At 42.7% G+C, this 16,109-nt stretch overlaps 3 protein-coding genes across 6 annotated transcripts in view; 1 reads left to right on the forward strand and 2 right to left on the reverse strand.

The window, feature by feature from the left end:
• Positions 1-4,713, reverse strand: part of abca5 (ATP-binding cassette, sub-family A (ABC1), member 5) — a 36,036-nt gene extending 31,323 nt beyond the window's left edge. For 2 of the 3 annotated variants that reach the window (XM_017440043.3, XM_017440041.3), the window contains exons 1-7: positions 4,562-4,713; positions 2,747-2,916; positions 1,628-1,820; positions 1,380-1,553; positions 836-933; positions 495-721; positions 271-412 (exon numbers count right to left, since the gene is read on the reverse strand). In XM_017440043.3, the coding sequence (XP_017295532.1) occupies positions 271-412; positions 495-721; positions 836-933; positions 1,380-1,553; positions 1,628-1,820; positions 2,747-2,916; positions 4,562-4,574 (1,017 nt within the window). In that variant the 5' untranslated portion in view covers positions 4,575-4,713. Of the gene's footprint in view, positions 1-270; positions 413-494; positions 722-795; positions 934-1,379; positions 1,554-1,627; positions 1,821-2,746; positions 2,917-4,561 lie in introns of those variants that run through there. The other variant, XM_017440046.3, reaches the window with a different exon arrangement.
• Positions 4,714-5,038: 325 nt separating this feature from the next.
• On the reverse strand, positions 5,039-9,883 carry asb3 (ankyrin repeat and SOCS box containing 3). 2 transcript variants are annotated; one of them, XM_017440034.3, is made up of 10 exons: positions 9,787-9,883; positions 8,899-9,115; positions 8,166-8,339; positions 7,965-8,077; positions 7,745-7,877; positions 7,187-7,364; positions 6,805-7,026; positions 6,125-6,430; positions 5,916-6,049; positions 5,039-5,506 (listed from the first exon to the last, which is right to left on the reverse strand). In XM_017440034.3, the coding sequence occupies exons 2-10, from the start codon at positions 9,107-9,109 to the stop codon at positions 5,274-5,276; spliced, it is 1,704 nt and encodes a 567-aa protein (XP_017295523.1). In that variant the 5' UTR covers positions 9,110-9,115; positions 9,787-9,883; the 3' UTR covers positions 5,039-5,273. The 2 variants fall into 2 exon arrangements, with proteins under 2 accessions (XP_017295523.1, XP_017295524.1); XM_017440035.3 differs by having other exon boundaries at positions 8,899-9,112; positions 9,787-9,864.
• A 9-nt stretch (positions 9,884-9,892) lies between these two features.
• On the forward strand, positions 9,893-15,929 carry lg17h10orf88 (linkage group 17 C10orf88 homolog). The gene is made up of 9 exons (XM_017440037.3): positions 9,893-10,029; positions 10,766-10,931; positions 11,011-11,202; positions 11,329-11,398; positions 11,479-11,670; positions 11,866-11,994; positions 12,782-12,893; positions 13,528-13,729; positions 15,018-15,929. The coding sequence occupies exons 2-9, from the start codon at positions 10,789-10,791 to the stop codon at positions 15,229-15,231; spliced, it is 1,254 nt and encodes a 417-aa protein (XP_017295526.1). The 5' UTR covers positions 9,893-10,029; positions 10,766-10,788; the 3' UTR covers positions 15,232-15,929.
• Positions 15,930-16,109: the final 180 nt, after the last annotated feature.

Raw genomic sequence — 16,109 nt, forward strand, 5'->3', positions numbered from 1 at the left:
CCTAACAGGACCAGGTTTAGAGCTTCAAACAGGACCGGGTTTAGAGCTCCTAACAGGACCGGGTTGGAGGTCCAACAGGACCGGGTTTAGAGCTCCATCAGGACCGGGTTTAGAGCTCCAACAGGACCGGGTTTAGAGCTCCAACAGGACCGGGTTTAGAGCTCCATCAGGACCGGGTTTAGAGCTCCAAACAGTTTAAAAGGTCTTGTTTGTTCTAGAAAACTTTGATCTGGTTTCAGGTTTTTAAAGATGTCAGGCAGATGTACTCACAGAGGAGATCCCGTAGAGGAAGATGAGGGAAAAGATGACGAAGAAGTTGCTGTTGGGGAACAGAGCTGTGAGCGTGGCAATGATGGCCATCAGGACGGACATGGCGGTCACCAGAGCAGCGTACAGAAGCCCCCATGACAACCTGCAGGAGAACACCTGAACTTACAGACCTGCCACTCAGCTGGACGCAGATTCTTTCACCTCAGAAACCTTTGACTCCTCACCAGAAGGCCGTGTCGTAAAGCCCCATCATGGTCATGGTGTCTTTGAGGCGGTGCTCCTTCTCAGCGGCCACGTTGACGATGAGGAAGGTGACGAACGGCGTGAAGGCCAGGACCAGGTAGATGGAGATGAGTGCATGGGGGAACTTGTGCACCTCCACCGAGCCCGGCTGGCCCATCATGACAACGTTCAGGTTCAGCTCGCTCCACACCGAGCGTCTGGTCTGCATCTGCACACAGAACATGAATTTCACTCAGACTGTGAAACTCTTGGTGTCTCAGAGCTTAAAGATTAGAGGTTTACCTGAAAAAGATAACGGTGCTACACCTTATAGAAGTCTCACCTGGATGATGGCTGCGTCGATCAGAGACTGGAGGCGGGTGAAACCAGAGAACCAGTAGTTAGCAGCTCTGCAGTTCACCAAGCTGCTGTAACAGCTGGCTGGACGAGAACAAGGAGAGAGCCAACAAATCAGAAAACATGGCTGAAACGAGTCAGTTTCACCCTACTTCACAGTCTCTTTTCTTGTGCTCCTGATTATAGACCAGCAGGTTAACTATTATAAGACAAGCTGCACTCTGCTGAGGTTAAAACCTAAATGATTCTGCTTGTTATCACCTTGATGAGGAAATTCTGTTGATCTGAATATGTTTCATAAACTCACGCCTCTCAGATGTTGTGTCAAAGTTTTTAAACCTGCGATCATTTCTTTTATCCTTTATTTGTCCACAGATCTGAGGTGAGGAACAGCCTCACTGATTCATCTCTGAAAGGGTCTGAAGCTGCTGATTGTAACGTGAAATTATTTCTGAATGATGGTTAAATCCTTCCTCTCTTTTGTTTCATCAACATAAATTCACAGCGACTGATAGAAGATGAGTTTTTACCAACAGACTCGATGTAATCACTGGGCAGGGGCAGCTTGTTGTACGGAAAGCGCAGTTTGTACGACGTGGCAGAGCCGTCCGTGAACACCACGCCGATGTAGTTGGAGGGCTCATAGAGGCTGGCGTTCTCCAGATCCTCCTCGCTGGAAAACAGATCCAGACGGTTCTGCATGTCTGCAAAGATCCAAGAGTTTCAGCCTCTCCTGTCCTCCGACACACAAGCACCGTGAACCTGCAGGCAGACTTACTGATCTCCTGGGCCACCTCCTCCATGATGTGCGTGGTGATGTTGGTGATGGGCATGTAGCCCAGACCCTTGATGTTCTGGAAGTGGAAGTCACTCTGCAGCTTCACCGTGTTGATGCCTTCATGACTGACATGAGGATTCAGGATGCTGATGAGAATCAGGAGAGCCAGGAGCAGCAAGGGGAGGATCAGTTCCTGAACAAACACAGGAGGAACCCGTCATAAATCTGCTAAAATTAAAAGCTGTGGAAACATTTTAGAAACCATCGATGAGTCATTAAAGTCTAAATTTATTTCTTTATCATTCAACCAGTTACACAAAACACTCTTCTGTTTGTCAAAAAGATTTCCTTTAAAAGGAGGAGAAGAATATCAAGGAGCAGGTTGGGCCACGACAAAAACTCGATTCTCTCACAGCTTAAATTATTTAAGACCATCTGAGGATCTCAGAGCTCTGCCGGGGGTAGAAACGACAAACTAAATAACTCGTTACCAAACCATTTCAAACTTTAAAAGTAAATAAAAGATTCAGTCTATAAAATGAGCTTTAAATGTTACAGTGTTCTGTGTAAGTGACCCTGAAGTTATTATCTTCTGACAACAGCCTTGATATCCTGAGAGGCATCTTATTTCTTCAAGAGTTAAACTGAACTCTCAGCTCACACAAAGTTAGCAAAATATTTCACTGAATTAGTGGAGGATTCCAACAAAATTTTCAGAAAATAATTATTGGATGGACATTTAAAACAGTTTACCTTTCAGGGTTAATACAGTTAAAGATGGCCACCACAGCTAATGGCTGTAACTCAGTCAGTCACACAGATATTCAGCTAAAATCTGATGTGGTAGTAGCTGAGAGTCATTCTCAACACATAATATTGCTCGAGATCCTTCCTAACGTTTTCGAGGTTTAACCAACATGGCCGCTGCTCCATCCAGTCTCAACATCAGAGGATCCGAGCCTAAAGCTCCGACAGGAAAGGTGGCGGGCGATATGCATTCCTTCAAGGAATGCTTTTAATACAAATCAGATCATTGCTCCATGTTTCAAACAAAACATTTAACTTCCTCAAATAAGTCTGTGAAATCTAAAATACACTGTGAAGGTTGAAAGAGCAGACCTGGAGGCTCTGCTGCTTGGTTCTCCATTTGATGAGCAGGTTCTTGTAGAGGAGGCTTCTGGTCTGGGTCCAGACTCCAGGATGTCTTCTGAACATCAGCTGCATGCCGCCGGTGTTCCTCATCTGGACGACGTACGGACGGGAGGTCGTCTCGCTAAGGCTGGCCTCAGCTGCAGGAAAACGCACACAAAGAGCCGAGCGTTTGAAACCTTGGATTAGACCGCAGCATCAAGAAAAGATTATATTTAGGGGGGAAAAACACTTTTCAGTGCTGGGAAAGAAAGTGCAAGGACAGAACCAAGTCTAATCTGTATTTTAACTAACCCAGGCTGCAGAAATAAAAACAAACCTTAGACCGTTCCTTCCTCTGCTGACTCTGTTGCAGCTGGATGGAAGGTTTTACTGCTGTTCACCCGTTTCATTCAGCTTATTGATGTTGAATCATTTCACAATAAAAGTCTGATCAGGCACTTCACAGAAAATAAAGAACAGTGTAAAATGAAAAGGACTGATCTGAGCACAGAACCCTGTGGACCTCCATGGCTGTTTTACAACTATTTTCTTTTAAGATCAAGCTCTAACATTCCTGGATCAGGACAATGTTTTTAAAGTAAATATTTAACCAGAGAAACCTTAAAAGCTTGTGAAACATGACCAGTCACTAAAAACAGATATATGAGAAAGATTCCACCTTAAATCAAGCAGGATGTTCTCGTTACCTGAAGGCTTCAGTCCTGAGCCCGCCCACATCCTTGTTATTTTGGTCTGTCACACTGTTTCCCTGCCTCTTCTGTTGACTTATAAAAAGGATCAATCATCACTAAAGCTGCTGAACTGTGGGCAGAAGAAGCTGCAGAAACTCCACAGGACAGTTTTTATTGCACAGAAGCTATGATGCTGGTTTGGTGTCTCTAAGAAGCTTAAAATCTAATAAAAACACAACAGAAGCCCTCTGTTCACAACAACAAACATTATAAAGGACTGAGTCAGCTTCCTCACTGGATTCATCCTGTTTTATAATATTTTCAGCACTTTTCTTAGAGCTGACAATAAGACAACATGCAGAGTGTTTATTAACCTAAAATAAGGAAATAAATCAGGAAGTCTTTTCTTTAAAGGAAACCCTGGGAGATCTTTCTTTTCTGATCCATTTTGAATCAGTTTAGGTTGTTTGTTTTCATGGGTTCAAAGGTCAGAGGTCAAACTTCTATAAATATTCAGGCACAAGGACTGAAACCGACTGTAAAAGCAGCCAAAGCCTAAAAACAAACCTCTGAAAGACCTTCAGAAAGTCTGGAGAACTGGAGACCAAGATCACTGACTCCAGGATGAAGATACAGACGATTATTATCATTTACAGAATAAATTTAACTGATTTAATGATTGAGTTGACTAATTTTCTATCAGTAACGTGAATGACAGAAACGCAGTCTGCATAAAAGCTGCAGTTTTTAACAGTTTAAAGACAGGGTGGCTTTATTATAAAGATTTTAACCAGAAACCAGACGAATCTCATTTAAACAGCTAACATAGACGGCTAGCTGTGTTAGCAATGAATTAGCCTAACATTTGGTAATGACGCTCACGAGTATTTAAGTTATAGAAGCTTTCTGTTATTTTCAGGCTAATTGAATTACATTAACTGTAGCTAACAGATTGTTTTCCAAAGCGACAGCTAGAAATGAAATGTTTGTCTTCAGGAGCTAAAGGCTGAATGGCAACACGAGCGAAGCTAACAAGCTACAACAACACAGCCCTTATTTCAGAATAAAATATGTGCTTTTTGAGGACAAAAACGAGATTTAACATACTCACGTATGAAATACATTAAGGCATATCCTTCTTCAACTGCTGACTGAACCACTTTGTATTTAAAATATTATTTTATATCACGCAAACGCCAGAAAACAAGCTCGTTTCTGACGTCGCTACTTCTTGCTGTTCAACTACAGTTCCCACAAAACTCCACGTCCACCAATCAGAACTGCCCTCGGCGTTGATTGACAAACGTTTGCGCCAATCAGAATCAACGCAAATGGCTTTTTCCTCCAATCACAGCAAAGAAAGGAAATATACACAAACGCATGAAACCGGACATGTTTGAAATAAAATAAAATAAAATATAATATAATAAAATAAAAAAATAAATAAAATAAAATAAAATAAACTTATTACAACTTGTTCATCAACATAAATTATATTTGCAAACTTTAAATAAAATAAGTTAATAAAAACTTAAATGAGCAAAAATGTTAATTTACAAAGAACCTTAAAATAATTTTGAAATTCCTGTCATCCTAAATCATAACCTTTATTTTTCATTCATATGACTTTAAAAACAAACAAATTCTGAACTTTAAAGTGTTTTATTTCATTAAATCATGAAATAAAATGTTCCCATATGATGGATTAAAATCCTGTAGGATTCTGAGTAAACATCTCAATCTGTGTGTTTAACCTGAAGCTGCAGGTCAATGCAGAAACCACAGGTGATCTTTAAACCAACGCCGGAGGAACCCTGATGAAGCTACAGAACGTGTCGGTGTTGGTGCGCGCTCCGGTATCTCTGAACTCGATTTATAACAGGTGACGGTGGTGGGTGCACGTAGGAAGGCTCCTGAATGTCTCTGAATTTAAGGAAATCATGAAGAAGGGAGGGAACAGGCAGCTGCTGGACCACGTTGGTCCTCATTAGCAGATCTGGTCCCAAAACTTCTCTGATCTTCAGCCGGCAGATGTGGGACAGACGAGGAACCGAATCTGCAGAGAGATTGGTTTAAGTTTAACACAGAAAAAAAAAAAAGATTTTCTGCAAAAATACAGTGTGAATGCTGAATGAACGTTGTTGAAGAAGCTGAAACTCAACTGCTAAAGTTAAAACAATCAAAACAAAAGCTACAACCAGCAGAAATACGGAAGTAGATTTCAAAGAGAACAACATTTCTCAAAGATCTGAAGAGATCTCAATGTATTTCTATAAAAAAACAAGGTTAAATAATTCAAAAGGTATAAAAGTCACCAGAACCAAAAGTATTAGCTGTAATGTCCTGAACAACTAAACGTTTTGATGCCTGAATGGCTTAAAAAGCTGAAGTAGAGTCCAGGACAATGTGCTGAGTCAGCATTAATAACACACAAGTAAAATAAAAACTGTAGTGAATGTTTGTACCAAAATCTGTGCACGGATCCCAGGTCTTCTCAGCCCGCCTGCGTTCCAGAATAAGCTTCAAAGCAGGAGACAGAGTGGACCAGTTTACAAACTGAAGCAGGGAGTTCAACACGTCGCTGTCTGCCGTTTCCAGCCTGGACAGAGCAGAGGACACTGTTAACACCTCAGTGAGGTCAACGTAAGACTGAGTGGACTTATTACGTGCCTACATGTGAGGGTGAAGCAGTAAAGATGGATCCAGTCCGGCCCTCAGGAGAACAGGAAGCCAACAGGAAGCAAACGATACGTGGCTTAGAGCCACACAGACCAGCTCCCTCAGTTCCTGCAGCTGGAACACCATCTTCTCCTGAGGAGGACGAGATGAAGAACAGTCTGTGGTGAACGTCTCTGGTCGAGAGATCCACCTGTGCTCCAGAACCAGATCCAGCAGGTCTGTTCTGTCTGTGGCCAAGGCATAGGTCCATTCTTCTGCACCTAAAGTGGCTCCTGCAGCAAGCAGCAGCTTCAGTGATTCTCTGAGAAAAAACAGAAAAAAGGATCCGTTTCAGACTGCAGGGGTTTGTTTGTTGTTCCACTGAAGAAAAAGGTACAGTCATAAAAAAAACATACATTTTTATTCTAGTAAGTTTGTGTTTCAGACACAAAAAGTAATATTTTCCAAACCAGAGCTTAATGAAAGAAGCCTTTCTTGAAGGAATGCATATCGCCCGCCGCCTTGCATGTCAAGAGATCATGTGACAACATGATCTGTTAGCACTCAGACTGAGTGTTGAAGGTGACTCTCAGCTACTACCACACCAAACTTTAGCTCAATATCTGGGGAATGTCTTTTATTACTCTGTAAATCTTCTGTTGAATGTGTTTGGGAGGGTGGAATCAGCCCACCCACCTGCACGAGTTTTTGTTGTCCGTATGAAATAAAGCCAAGGAGAGCGGAGAGCAGAAGCTCAGAGTTTGTGTGCAGTCCTGAGCATCTGGACTGTATCCCTCCTCCAGGAGCAGCTGGATACTGCCGGTCTGATGGCTGTGGATGGCCACGTACAGCGGACTCACCATGCCGCCGCTGCGGTCACACGTTCGATTGGTGACGTCGATCAGCCTCCTGAGGATCCTGGATTACAGAATACACAACGGTTACAATCAACTAAATGGGTACAAATGCTGCAAGAACCTCACATTTATAGGTTTAAACACAAAACAAAAACTATCCATGGTTTTCTGGAATTTGAGGTAAGTATCATGATATGGGATCACAGTGATATGAAACAAACCCGAGGTGTCCAAACTCGGCTGCAGCGTGAACAGGAAGCTGGGGCCACTCGTGACTGCAGGCCATGTTCGGATCGGCTCCGTGGTCCAACAGCAGATCCACACAGGCCTGGTGTCCTTCCTGAGAGGCGATCAGCAGCGGCGTGGCCAGATCAGCTGCCTGGGTGTTCACACAAGCTCCTGAAGAGGAAAAACAGTCAACAGGAGTCTTCTTACTGCAGCTTTAAGACACAGAACACTGACATGGTCTATGTTTTAATTCAGCTTTTATTTTTAAATCCTGTTAAAGTTAGTTTTTCTCATCTGAGTCAAAGAAGAGCTTTACTTTCCATCAACTATTTTCTTTAAATTGAATTTATTCCCCTATTAGTTCAGTTGAGATCTCTTTAAAGCTAAAGTTGCCGTTAGTTGTTGTCTTTAATTGATGGTATTTTATCTGAACAAGTTGATTTCCGTCAGAGCTGAAAACCAGCTAATAACTCTGCTACACGGACACACCTAACTGTGACTGCACACAAACTGCACAGACACAGAGGACACTGCATAAATGAAAGATCTACCAGCATTAATGAGGATCTGGAGGCACTCCCTCTGTCCGTACTGTGCAGCCACAAACAGAGGGGAGATCTTGTGGTCATCGTGCGCTTCCAGGTTGCAAACATTAACAAGAATGTGCACAATGTCACTGTGACCCTGAGGAAGGGAAACACATTTATCATCAGCTCTGAAACAGCTCGCAGAGAGCAGTGATGGTTACTTTGAGTTAATCTGATCATTAACCTTGTAAACAGCCTGATGAAGGCAGGTCCAACAGGAAGCTGTGTGAGTTCTGTCCACCTCTGCTCCTCTGCTGACCAACAGCTTAACAACATCCTGGTGTCCGTTATCTACAGCTGGTGCAGAACAAGTTTTATCTTTATGATCCAAAGTAAGAAACTCATTTGGATGATGTTAACACCGAGCTGTGTGTGAATGTTCTACCTGCGTACAGAGGACAGGACAAGTCATTAGTCAGCTGGTTGATGTTGGCATGTGCTTTCAGGAGGAGTCGGACCACGGACAGGTGTCCTCGCTGCGCCGCCAGGTAACACGCAGATTCCCCCTCGTGAGTTAAAGAGTTCACATAATCCCCACATCTGGAGAAATGTGCTGCACCTGGAGAAGGTTAGAATCTGAGCTGAAAAAAGGATTTATATAACCTGAAATCTTTCACAACAATTCTGACACTTAATTCTTAAAAAAAAAATAAAAAGCTTCAAAGTTACAAATCGATGGTTAGGTTATGTTAAAGCTGAGATGTCTGAGAGTAATAAAACTTTAATCTGAAGCAGGAACTTTATTGCATTAATTATCATTTTGACTACAGCATCTCTTGGTGGTGGAAAAGCAAAAAATCTGTTAATTTTATTTGGAGTCTTGTGTTTTTGGGGTGTTGTACATAAATCAGATTTAGTGTAAACTGAAACATTAGTTTGATTTATTCTGAATATTCTGACCAAACAAATCAGAGACTTTTAAAATAAAGGCTGTTTGCAGAGCTTCAAACAGGGTATTTAGCTGCATCTTTAAGCCTGAAATAAAATCTCCTTCAGACACTAGAGTTTTGAGGTCTACAACATTTGCACACAACACTGAGGTACCCAGAGTTTTTAATTACTTCGAACACGTTTGTGCAAACATCCTTGCAGCATTAAACAAAGACAAAGCTGCCTACCTTTCCTAGCAGCCACGGCAGATAATATTTGCTGCACGCAGCCCTTACTGCCAGCTGCTGCCGCCTCGTGCAGAGCGTTCCAGCCCCGGTTGTCTCGAGCGTCCAGGCTGCAGCCGCTCTCAATCAGCCTCCTGACCTGCCTTCTGCAGCCGGACCGAGCTGCAGCAGCTGCACTGGACACCGTGTCTGCGTAGCACTCTGTGAAGTCCATCACCTGCTTTAAAAACAGCTCAGGTTAGTTCTGACCTATCAGCTCCTAATGCACCAAATACCAATAACAAGAAGAATGTGAAAGCACAGGATACAAAACTCATCATGTTCTCAATGTAAAACTTTAAGCTCTGACCTCTCCCACCCATTAACATCATTCAGCTTTTTGTTTGTTAAAAAAATACTAATTTATTTCTCTCAAACTGTTAACTGTGCACACACACAGAAACATGTATTTACAACAAGCTGTTTGTAACAAAGTGCCCACAGAAAGGTAAAAGTGAGTTGGCTTTTAAAAAGCCTGGAGAACTCCTAATAAAGAACATTTTAAGTTTACAGGAAAGTCTGGCTGCTTGTGAGGAAAATATGAGGACTGGACCAAAACTTATGCACAGTACAGTCTGTGTATTGCTGACCAGAGGCCATCTATCTTAGCTAACAGGGCAGTCTTTTAAAATAAATTCTGAGTTATAATAGTTTATATTTCTTGCTAAAATATAAAACATTTGTGCAAGACTGTAACCATCAAAGCTGCTAATTATTAAAAACGAAACACTTTGTAACCAATAAATTACAGCTTCACTACCAAAGGCTGCTTTTACACAAAATACTTATATTTTCGGTGAAACGTCACTCTGTAAATTAGTCGTTTAGATAAAAATAAAAGCGTTTTCTCACCGAAATAAAATAAATGTTTCGCGGAGCTGAAACGAGTCGCCGTTTGATGACGTCAGACCGAAACGCCGTCGCGTGCTGCTGTCACCGCTGCTTCAGATCATCCAGGACTAAAATCCACTGTTTTTTTTTATCATTTCTGTCTGAAACTTTGGTTTTGTGACATTTTTAAAGCCCTGTGGAGACATGAGGTGAAGAAAACACCGAGAGAAGCCGGTTGACGGTTAAAACTGACGCAGTTTGACGGTAAAAATAAAAAAATAACTAATGTTTCACGTTAGCAAGCTAACATTCGGAGAATGGCTTTAGAAAAGATTTAGTTCACATCTGGTTTTATTTACTAAGTTAAAACAGGATGTAAACCTCAAAATACTTAAACATCAATCAGCTGTGGAGTATGTGTTGTAGTGTGACAACACAACGTGTTATTTTCTTATTTTGGACTTTTTAAAGAAGCCTTTTCTTTCAATATAAATATAAACCACCTTTTTAATTAGATTATTTCTCACAATAACAGTAATAATGAAATACATCCTTATTTGTAGCTGAGATATAATTTATGTCTGAGATATTAGAAAGAATCAAAAAGGAATTTAAGTTCTAAAAAGACATTATTTTAGTTTGTCACTTAACTTTATTTCCCTGATTGGAGAATTGTGGTAATTTGTTGAAACAAGTAACTCAAATATAAAGTGAGATACAGTAACTTTGAAACACCTAGAATATAAAAACAAGATTGATATTCAACAAACTGATAAAAATGTAACATTTTAAAGGTGTAGAGATTTTAAATACTCTTGAGTTTTTAATCTAAACAGCTTTAAAGCCGTACATCTTGTGTCTTCAGCGGTCTTCCTCATACAAACACAATAAACCAGAACCAAAGAAATCCCAGCATGTCTTAAATTAATATCTAACGGTGCTTCTTTCTGATTGTCGTCCTGCTCCTCAGTTGTCCTGCTTGTGTTTTGTTGCCTTGAAGGTTTCGGGCCCATCTTCAGCACCATGGTGGACATCAGTGTGAAAAGCGGAGCTGCTTGGCTCTGTCAGCCTCAGGGATGTTGCCTGGCAGACGTCCTGCTCCCTGTTCATCTCAGCAACAAAAACATTGATGAAGAAGAGGATCTCAGTCAGTCTGTCAGGGAAAAGTGGGTAAACATGTTTCTACCATCAGAGGAGGCAAAGATGAATTATGACTGAAGCTAAGGGTGTTTTAATCCTCTGTAGGGTCGGCCCGGTTCTGCTGGAGCAGGTGGAGGAAGGATCGCCCTGCGTCCTCACTCTGAGCTGCAGCTCCTCCGCTGCCTTCAGCCGGCTGCTGGTTATCAGTGAGGCTCGCACCATGGAGGTGTACGACCAGCAGGAAGAGTACTGCGGGACCGTACGGGGCACAAAGGACGACAGCATCCAGTCAGACAGGTATCCAAACAGACCGCCTGAGCAGCTTACATGTTTGTACAGACACTCCTGGTTAATAACATGAGAGCTGCATAAAAATACCAAGTTGTTTTTAGATGTTTGGTGTTTTTTTCTCGTGGCTCACAGTGCAGACAGAGGTCCTTTCTACAGGAAGCAGCTGATCCTTGAGCGCCCCTCCTCAGCCTGTCAGGTGAAGGTGAGACTACAGGAACGTGAATATTTACAGGCTGTCTGATTTGGGTCTTACTTTTCTCTCCTCTCTGGCTTCTCTCCCAGCTGCTCTCTCTGGGAGGTAGAAACAGTGTTCTGGTTTGTCGCGTCATTGTGGGCCTTCTGGAGCTGCAGCCCGGTCCGGCCCGCGGACCCGGCATAGACCTGCAGCAGGTTCAGAGTCTGGTCGAGGAGATGGGAACAAGCTTGTCTCCTGGAGCCCAACATCTCATGGATATGGTGCAGTTCCAGCAGAGGGTGAGGGTTTCAAAGGAGCTGATATTTCTTCTCAGAGTATTTAACAAGCCTGCCTGCTAAGCTGTAACCTTTTTATTGAACTCTTGTCTTATTTGTATTTTATTGACAGACTTATATATTCTGTGGGATCATGGGTCAAGCTGTAAACAGGCAGCTGTTTTAAATCGTCCTGAATGACTGAATGTGTTTGTCCAGAACCAGACGAGCTCTCTGGGGGGTTTCCTGCCTCTCCTGATGGGCGGTGGAGCTTTCTCTGCCCTGGCTGGAGGAGTCGGAGCGTCTGCAGCAGCCTTCAGAAATCTGCCTCAGCCCGCTGACGCCACGGTATCAGTTCTGTTTGTTTTAATCCCTGACAGGTACAAGATCTGAAGCAGCATCTCTACAGCAGTCACTCTGAAAGCTACTAAATTTGATAAAACAGTCACTCTGACAGTAAAACTGAACATTTACATGGTTTTAAACTGGAGAATAAATGAGAGGAAACATCCAAACCACCGGCTGTTCTGTTGAGCTTGAACCATCACATTATTAAAGATTTATATTTAATAATGCTAAAAATGCACTTTGAAGTCTCACAGGAAAGTCTGGATCAGGACCTCGGTGTGGTTTTAATTTTATTTCTTTAATATGACCAGCTACTCCTCAGGTCTCAGTTTCTGTGGAAGGTTTTGGTTTTGAAATGAACATCCGTGTCACAGCTCTGTAAACCTGGAAACCACTTCAGAAATGTCAGCATCGACATACTGTCAAAAGTGGAATTAAAATGCTAAAATCTCATCCACATAAGTCAAAGTGCAGTTACTTATTGAGTTAATGTAAAAAAGCAACTAAAAATGTGAAACAGTAAGCGTTTCTCACAATGTCCTGTTTACATTTGCTAAGACTCTCAGAATGTACAAAGTAAAAGCCAGTTAAATATTATTGTCATTATTAGTGTGGAAAGCTGAAGGTCCAGTCCCTCTCAGTAATATTTGAGTCTAATTCTCGTTTAAATAAGTCAACAAATCTCTGAGCGACACGTTTGACAGTAACCTCTGAGCAGCTACAAAGGGCTTTTTTATTCACAATTATTATCAGAAGTGTTTAGAATCTGTATATTTTCCGTCTTTAGCCTCCGGAGCCCGTCAGGCCTGCAGACGTGACTGCAGCTCAGAGCGGAGGGATGTCGGAGGGCTCCTTGTCTCCAGACTTTTCACTGTCCGACCTCAGCTCTAATAACACATGTACGTACCATCACTTCTCTCTCTGCTGCTTTAAAAGAGGATGATGTTTCGTGCCTTTAATTGGTCACTCTGACCAAACAGAAGGTGTTCCACTGAAAACCCACTGAGGTCTAAGGTTTGTGGTGGTCAGGAAGCATTTGAACAAGGAAATGATTAGATATTACAGACTGTGTAAACTGGACCAGCCTCACCTTAAAGCAGTGGAGTCCAGTCCTGGTCCTGGAGGACCTCCATCCTGCAGGTTCTAGATGTTTCTCTGCTCCTCAGCAGGTCTTCAGGTCCTGCAGAAGTCTGTTCATCACTCAGTCATTCAGGTCAGGTGTGTCAAAGCAGGGAAACATCTAAAACCTGAAGGATGGAGGTTCTCCAGGACCAGGACCAGGACCAGGACTGGACACCTCGGCCTTAAAGGTTCTGGGTACTCTGAAGAGTTCTACCCCTGTATTAAAGTAGTCTTTTTCTGGGGGGAAATTTTCTGCCTTCTTCCTGCAGCTGAAAAGTTTCCTGTGGTCCAAAGGCATCTTTCTAAACATGTACAGTCAGCCCACAGTAGTTCTGTCTCAGTTTCTCATCAAGCTGAGGTTTTAAAAGACTTTATCTGACAGTGTGGGTAAAGTCTGCGTTCCTCCTCCAGCGAGCAGTGAGAACGGCGGTCCGATGAGCCACGCCCAGCTGGAGGAGATGATGTCACACTTCCTGAAGGGGCGGGGACACGAACAGGCGCTGAGCCCCGAGCTTCTGCCCATGCTCCAAAGTGTTTGTGGTCAGGTGACGCAGCTGCGACTGGCTGATGCTGAGGAGGCGGCAGAGAAGGAGAAGATGAGGAACGGAACGTGGTGAGTGGTTGAAGGCAGAACGTCTGTTTAATTTCTGAGGCTTTATGCATCAAACCCAGGTCCCCAACCATCAACCCTCCACCGCCGTGCTGACAGTTGCTGTGCATTGTGGGTAAACATCTGTCTCATGTTTCCTGAAGTCTTGTGGTTCATTCAGATGAAACTTTGCCAGGTCAGCACTTATTTAAACCGTACTCATAAAAAACTAAAACAGTTTAGATTTAAATGACTAAAACCGTCACTCGTAAGCTCATATCACCTTCCTAAAGTTAGAATAATGGAGCTGACATGCAGCCCCTCTGCTAGAATATATATAAATAACAGTTTTGGATGCTGCTGATGCTTCCTGTTTTACCTCTGACCTCAGAGCTGTGGTGGGCTGAAAGTAGGTTTTTCTAAGAACGAAATGATTTGTTTATTAGAGGGAGAAGGCTGAAAACAACACAACAAAGATTATTTTTACCATCACTGTGAATCCCTGAAACGTTTCCAAACTTCCTGCTCGCTGACGCAGCTGAATAAAGAGGCTCTTTGTCCGAGCCGAGCTGCAGCGTGGGCTGACGGATCAGCTGGTTCTGACTCCGTTTCAACGGGACGAACGCAGCTCAGCGGCTCGTCAGTAAATACGAGCTGAAACGGCTAAATAAGGTAGATCCCAGAAAATTATTGTTCTTAGGTTGTTATTAGTACCTCAAACCTTAAAGAACTTTTCAGTTTTTTTAGATTTTATGATTCTGTCTTTATTTTCTGATGATGATAGATGTAATGACTAATAATCGTTGCTTTTTAGTCAAATGTGACTTTTTTTTTAAAAACTGAGCTTAAAACTCCTTTTGTCACTTTTCTCTATGAACTGTTTTTAAGCATCTTGTTTCTGTCTGTTTGCTGAAAACTCAGACTTGTGTTAAAGCTGCATTATTACCTTAGAGCTCTGTTACTCCAGGAATTATCTCCATCCATCCAGTTCCAAAGATAACAGGTCCAGGAGAAATCGCCCTGATTGGTTCTCCACACACGTGTGGACCGGACCGTCATACATCCCCTCCCTCTCAGGAACTCTGTGAAGGTGAAGATCCGGTCCGCTGCTTTGACTCCTCTCCTCCAGCACCCTGGAGGAGGAGAAGTGACCCCTGACTCTCTCTGGTCCCCCTTTATGACGATCAGGATCTGTTGTCCTGATCCAGCTCTGAAGAAGCAGCAACTCTTTCAGCCCCACGAGCTGCCAGCTGTAAAACGAGCCCGACCCGGTGGTTTGAGTATTTTCTCTTGCTTTCCTTCCACTCTGCAGGGAGTTGGACTCAGCCATGGAGCGCCGCCTGGAGGAGATGGAGAGGAGGCTGAAGGAGCACATGGATCGTCGGCTGGACGCTCTGGAGCAGAAGCTGGAGAAGGCCCTGCTGAGCGCTTTACCAATGGTTGCTTATAACCACGGCGATGTGAGCAGAGCTGCAGCCGGATCAGCACCGTCAGAGCAGGTCCAACCAGAACCATCCACGCCCTGAGCTCAGACCAGCTGACAGACTAACTCCTGGAGGACTAAAATGTTTTATTTACATCTAAATGGTTAACAAGTGTCAAACAGAAGCTGAATGCTTCAGCTTGTTGAGTTTGGTGCTCAGATGATGTGTTTTTGGTTTAAAGGGAAGTGAATACAGAACTGTTTACCAGCACAGACGATGCAATAATTCTCACGAATGACAGAACTTACCATAAAACACTCAAATTCTGAAAAAGAATAATTACATTAACTGCTGGGACGCTGCTCAAACACAGATCTGCATTTAGATGGAGATGATTCCAGATATGGGATCTTTTCCAGGTTTTTAGCACAATGATGATTTGGTTGGAAAACCAGCAGAATGTTGTTTTTAGCTCAAATATCAACACTCAGTTTCACATTAAACTGTAAATGTAGCTGCAACAAGGAGCTGTTACTGATCCAAGGAGAAACTCCTGCTTCATCCGAGACCAGGAACTCAAACACGTTCAGTTTGAAGTCGTACCATTAAATCTTAGTAAAAGTATTAATATTGTGAAATATCTGACCTGTTTGCTTCAGCTTCTCATGTTCTGTTGATACATGAGTGTGAGCAGAAGATGTAATTTATTCTAATAATGCACTGTTAATATTTTAAATACTGTACATGTCTGTGAGCTTTAACTGTTCTGAGTGGAAATTAAAATGTGTTTTTACAAATTATCCTGCTGCTGCAGAGGCGTTAAATCTATCCATCCATCCATCTATTCATCCATCCATCCATCTATTCATCCATCTATTCATCCATCCATCCATCTATTCATCCATCCATCCATCTATTCATCCATCTATTCATCCATCCATCCATCTATTCATCCATCTATTCATCCATCTATTCATCCA

The sequence above is a fragment of the Kryptolebias marmoratus genome, linkage group LG17 (assembly GCF_001649575.2).
Source record: "Kryptolebias marmoratus isolate JLee-2015 linkage group LG17, ASM164957v2, whole genome shotgun sequence".
Lineage (NCBI taxonomy): Eukaryota > Metazoa > Chordata > Actinopteri > Cyprinodontiformes > Rivulidae > Kryptolebias > Kryptolebias marmoratus.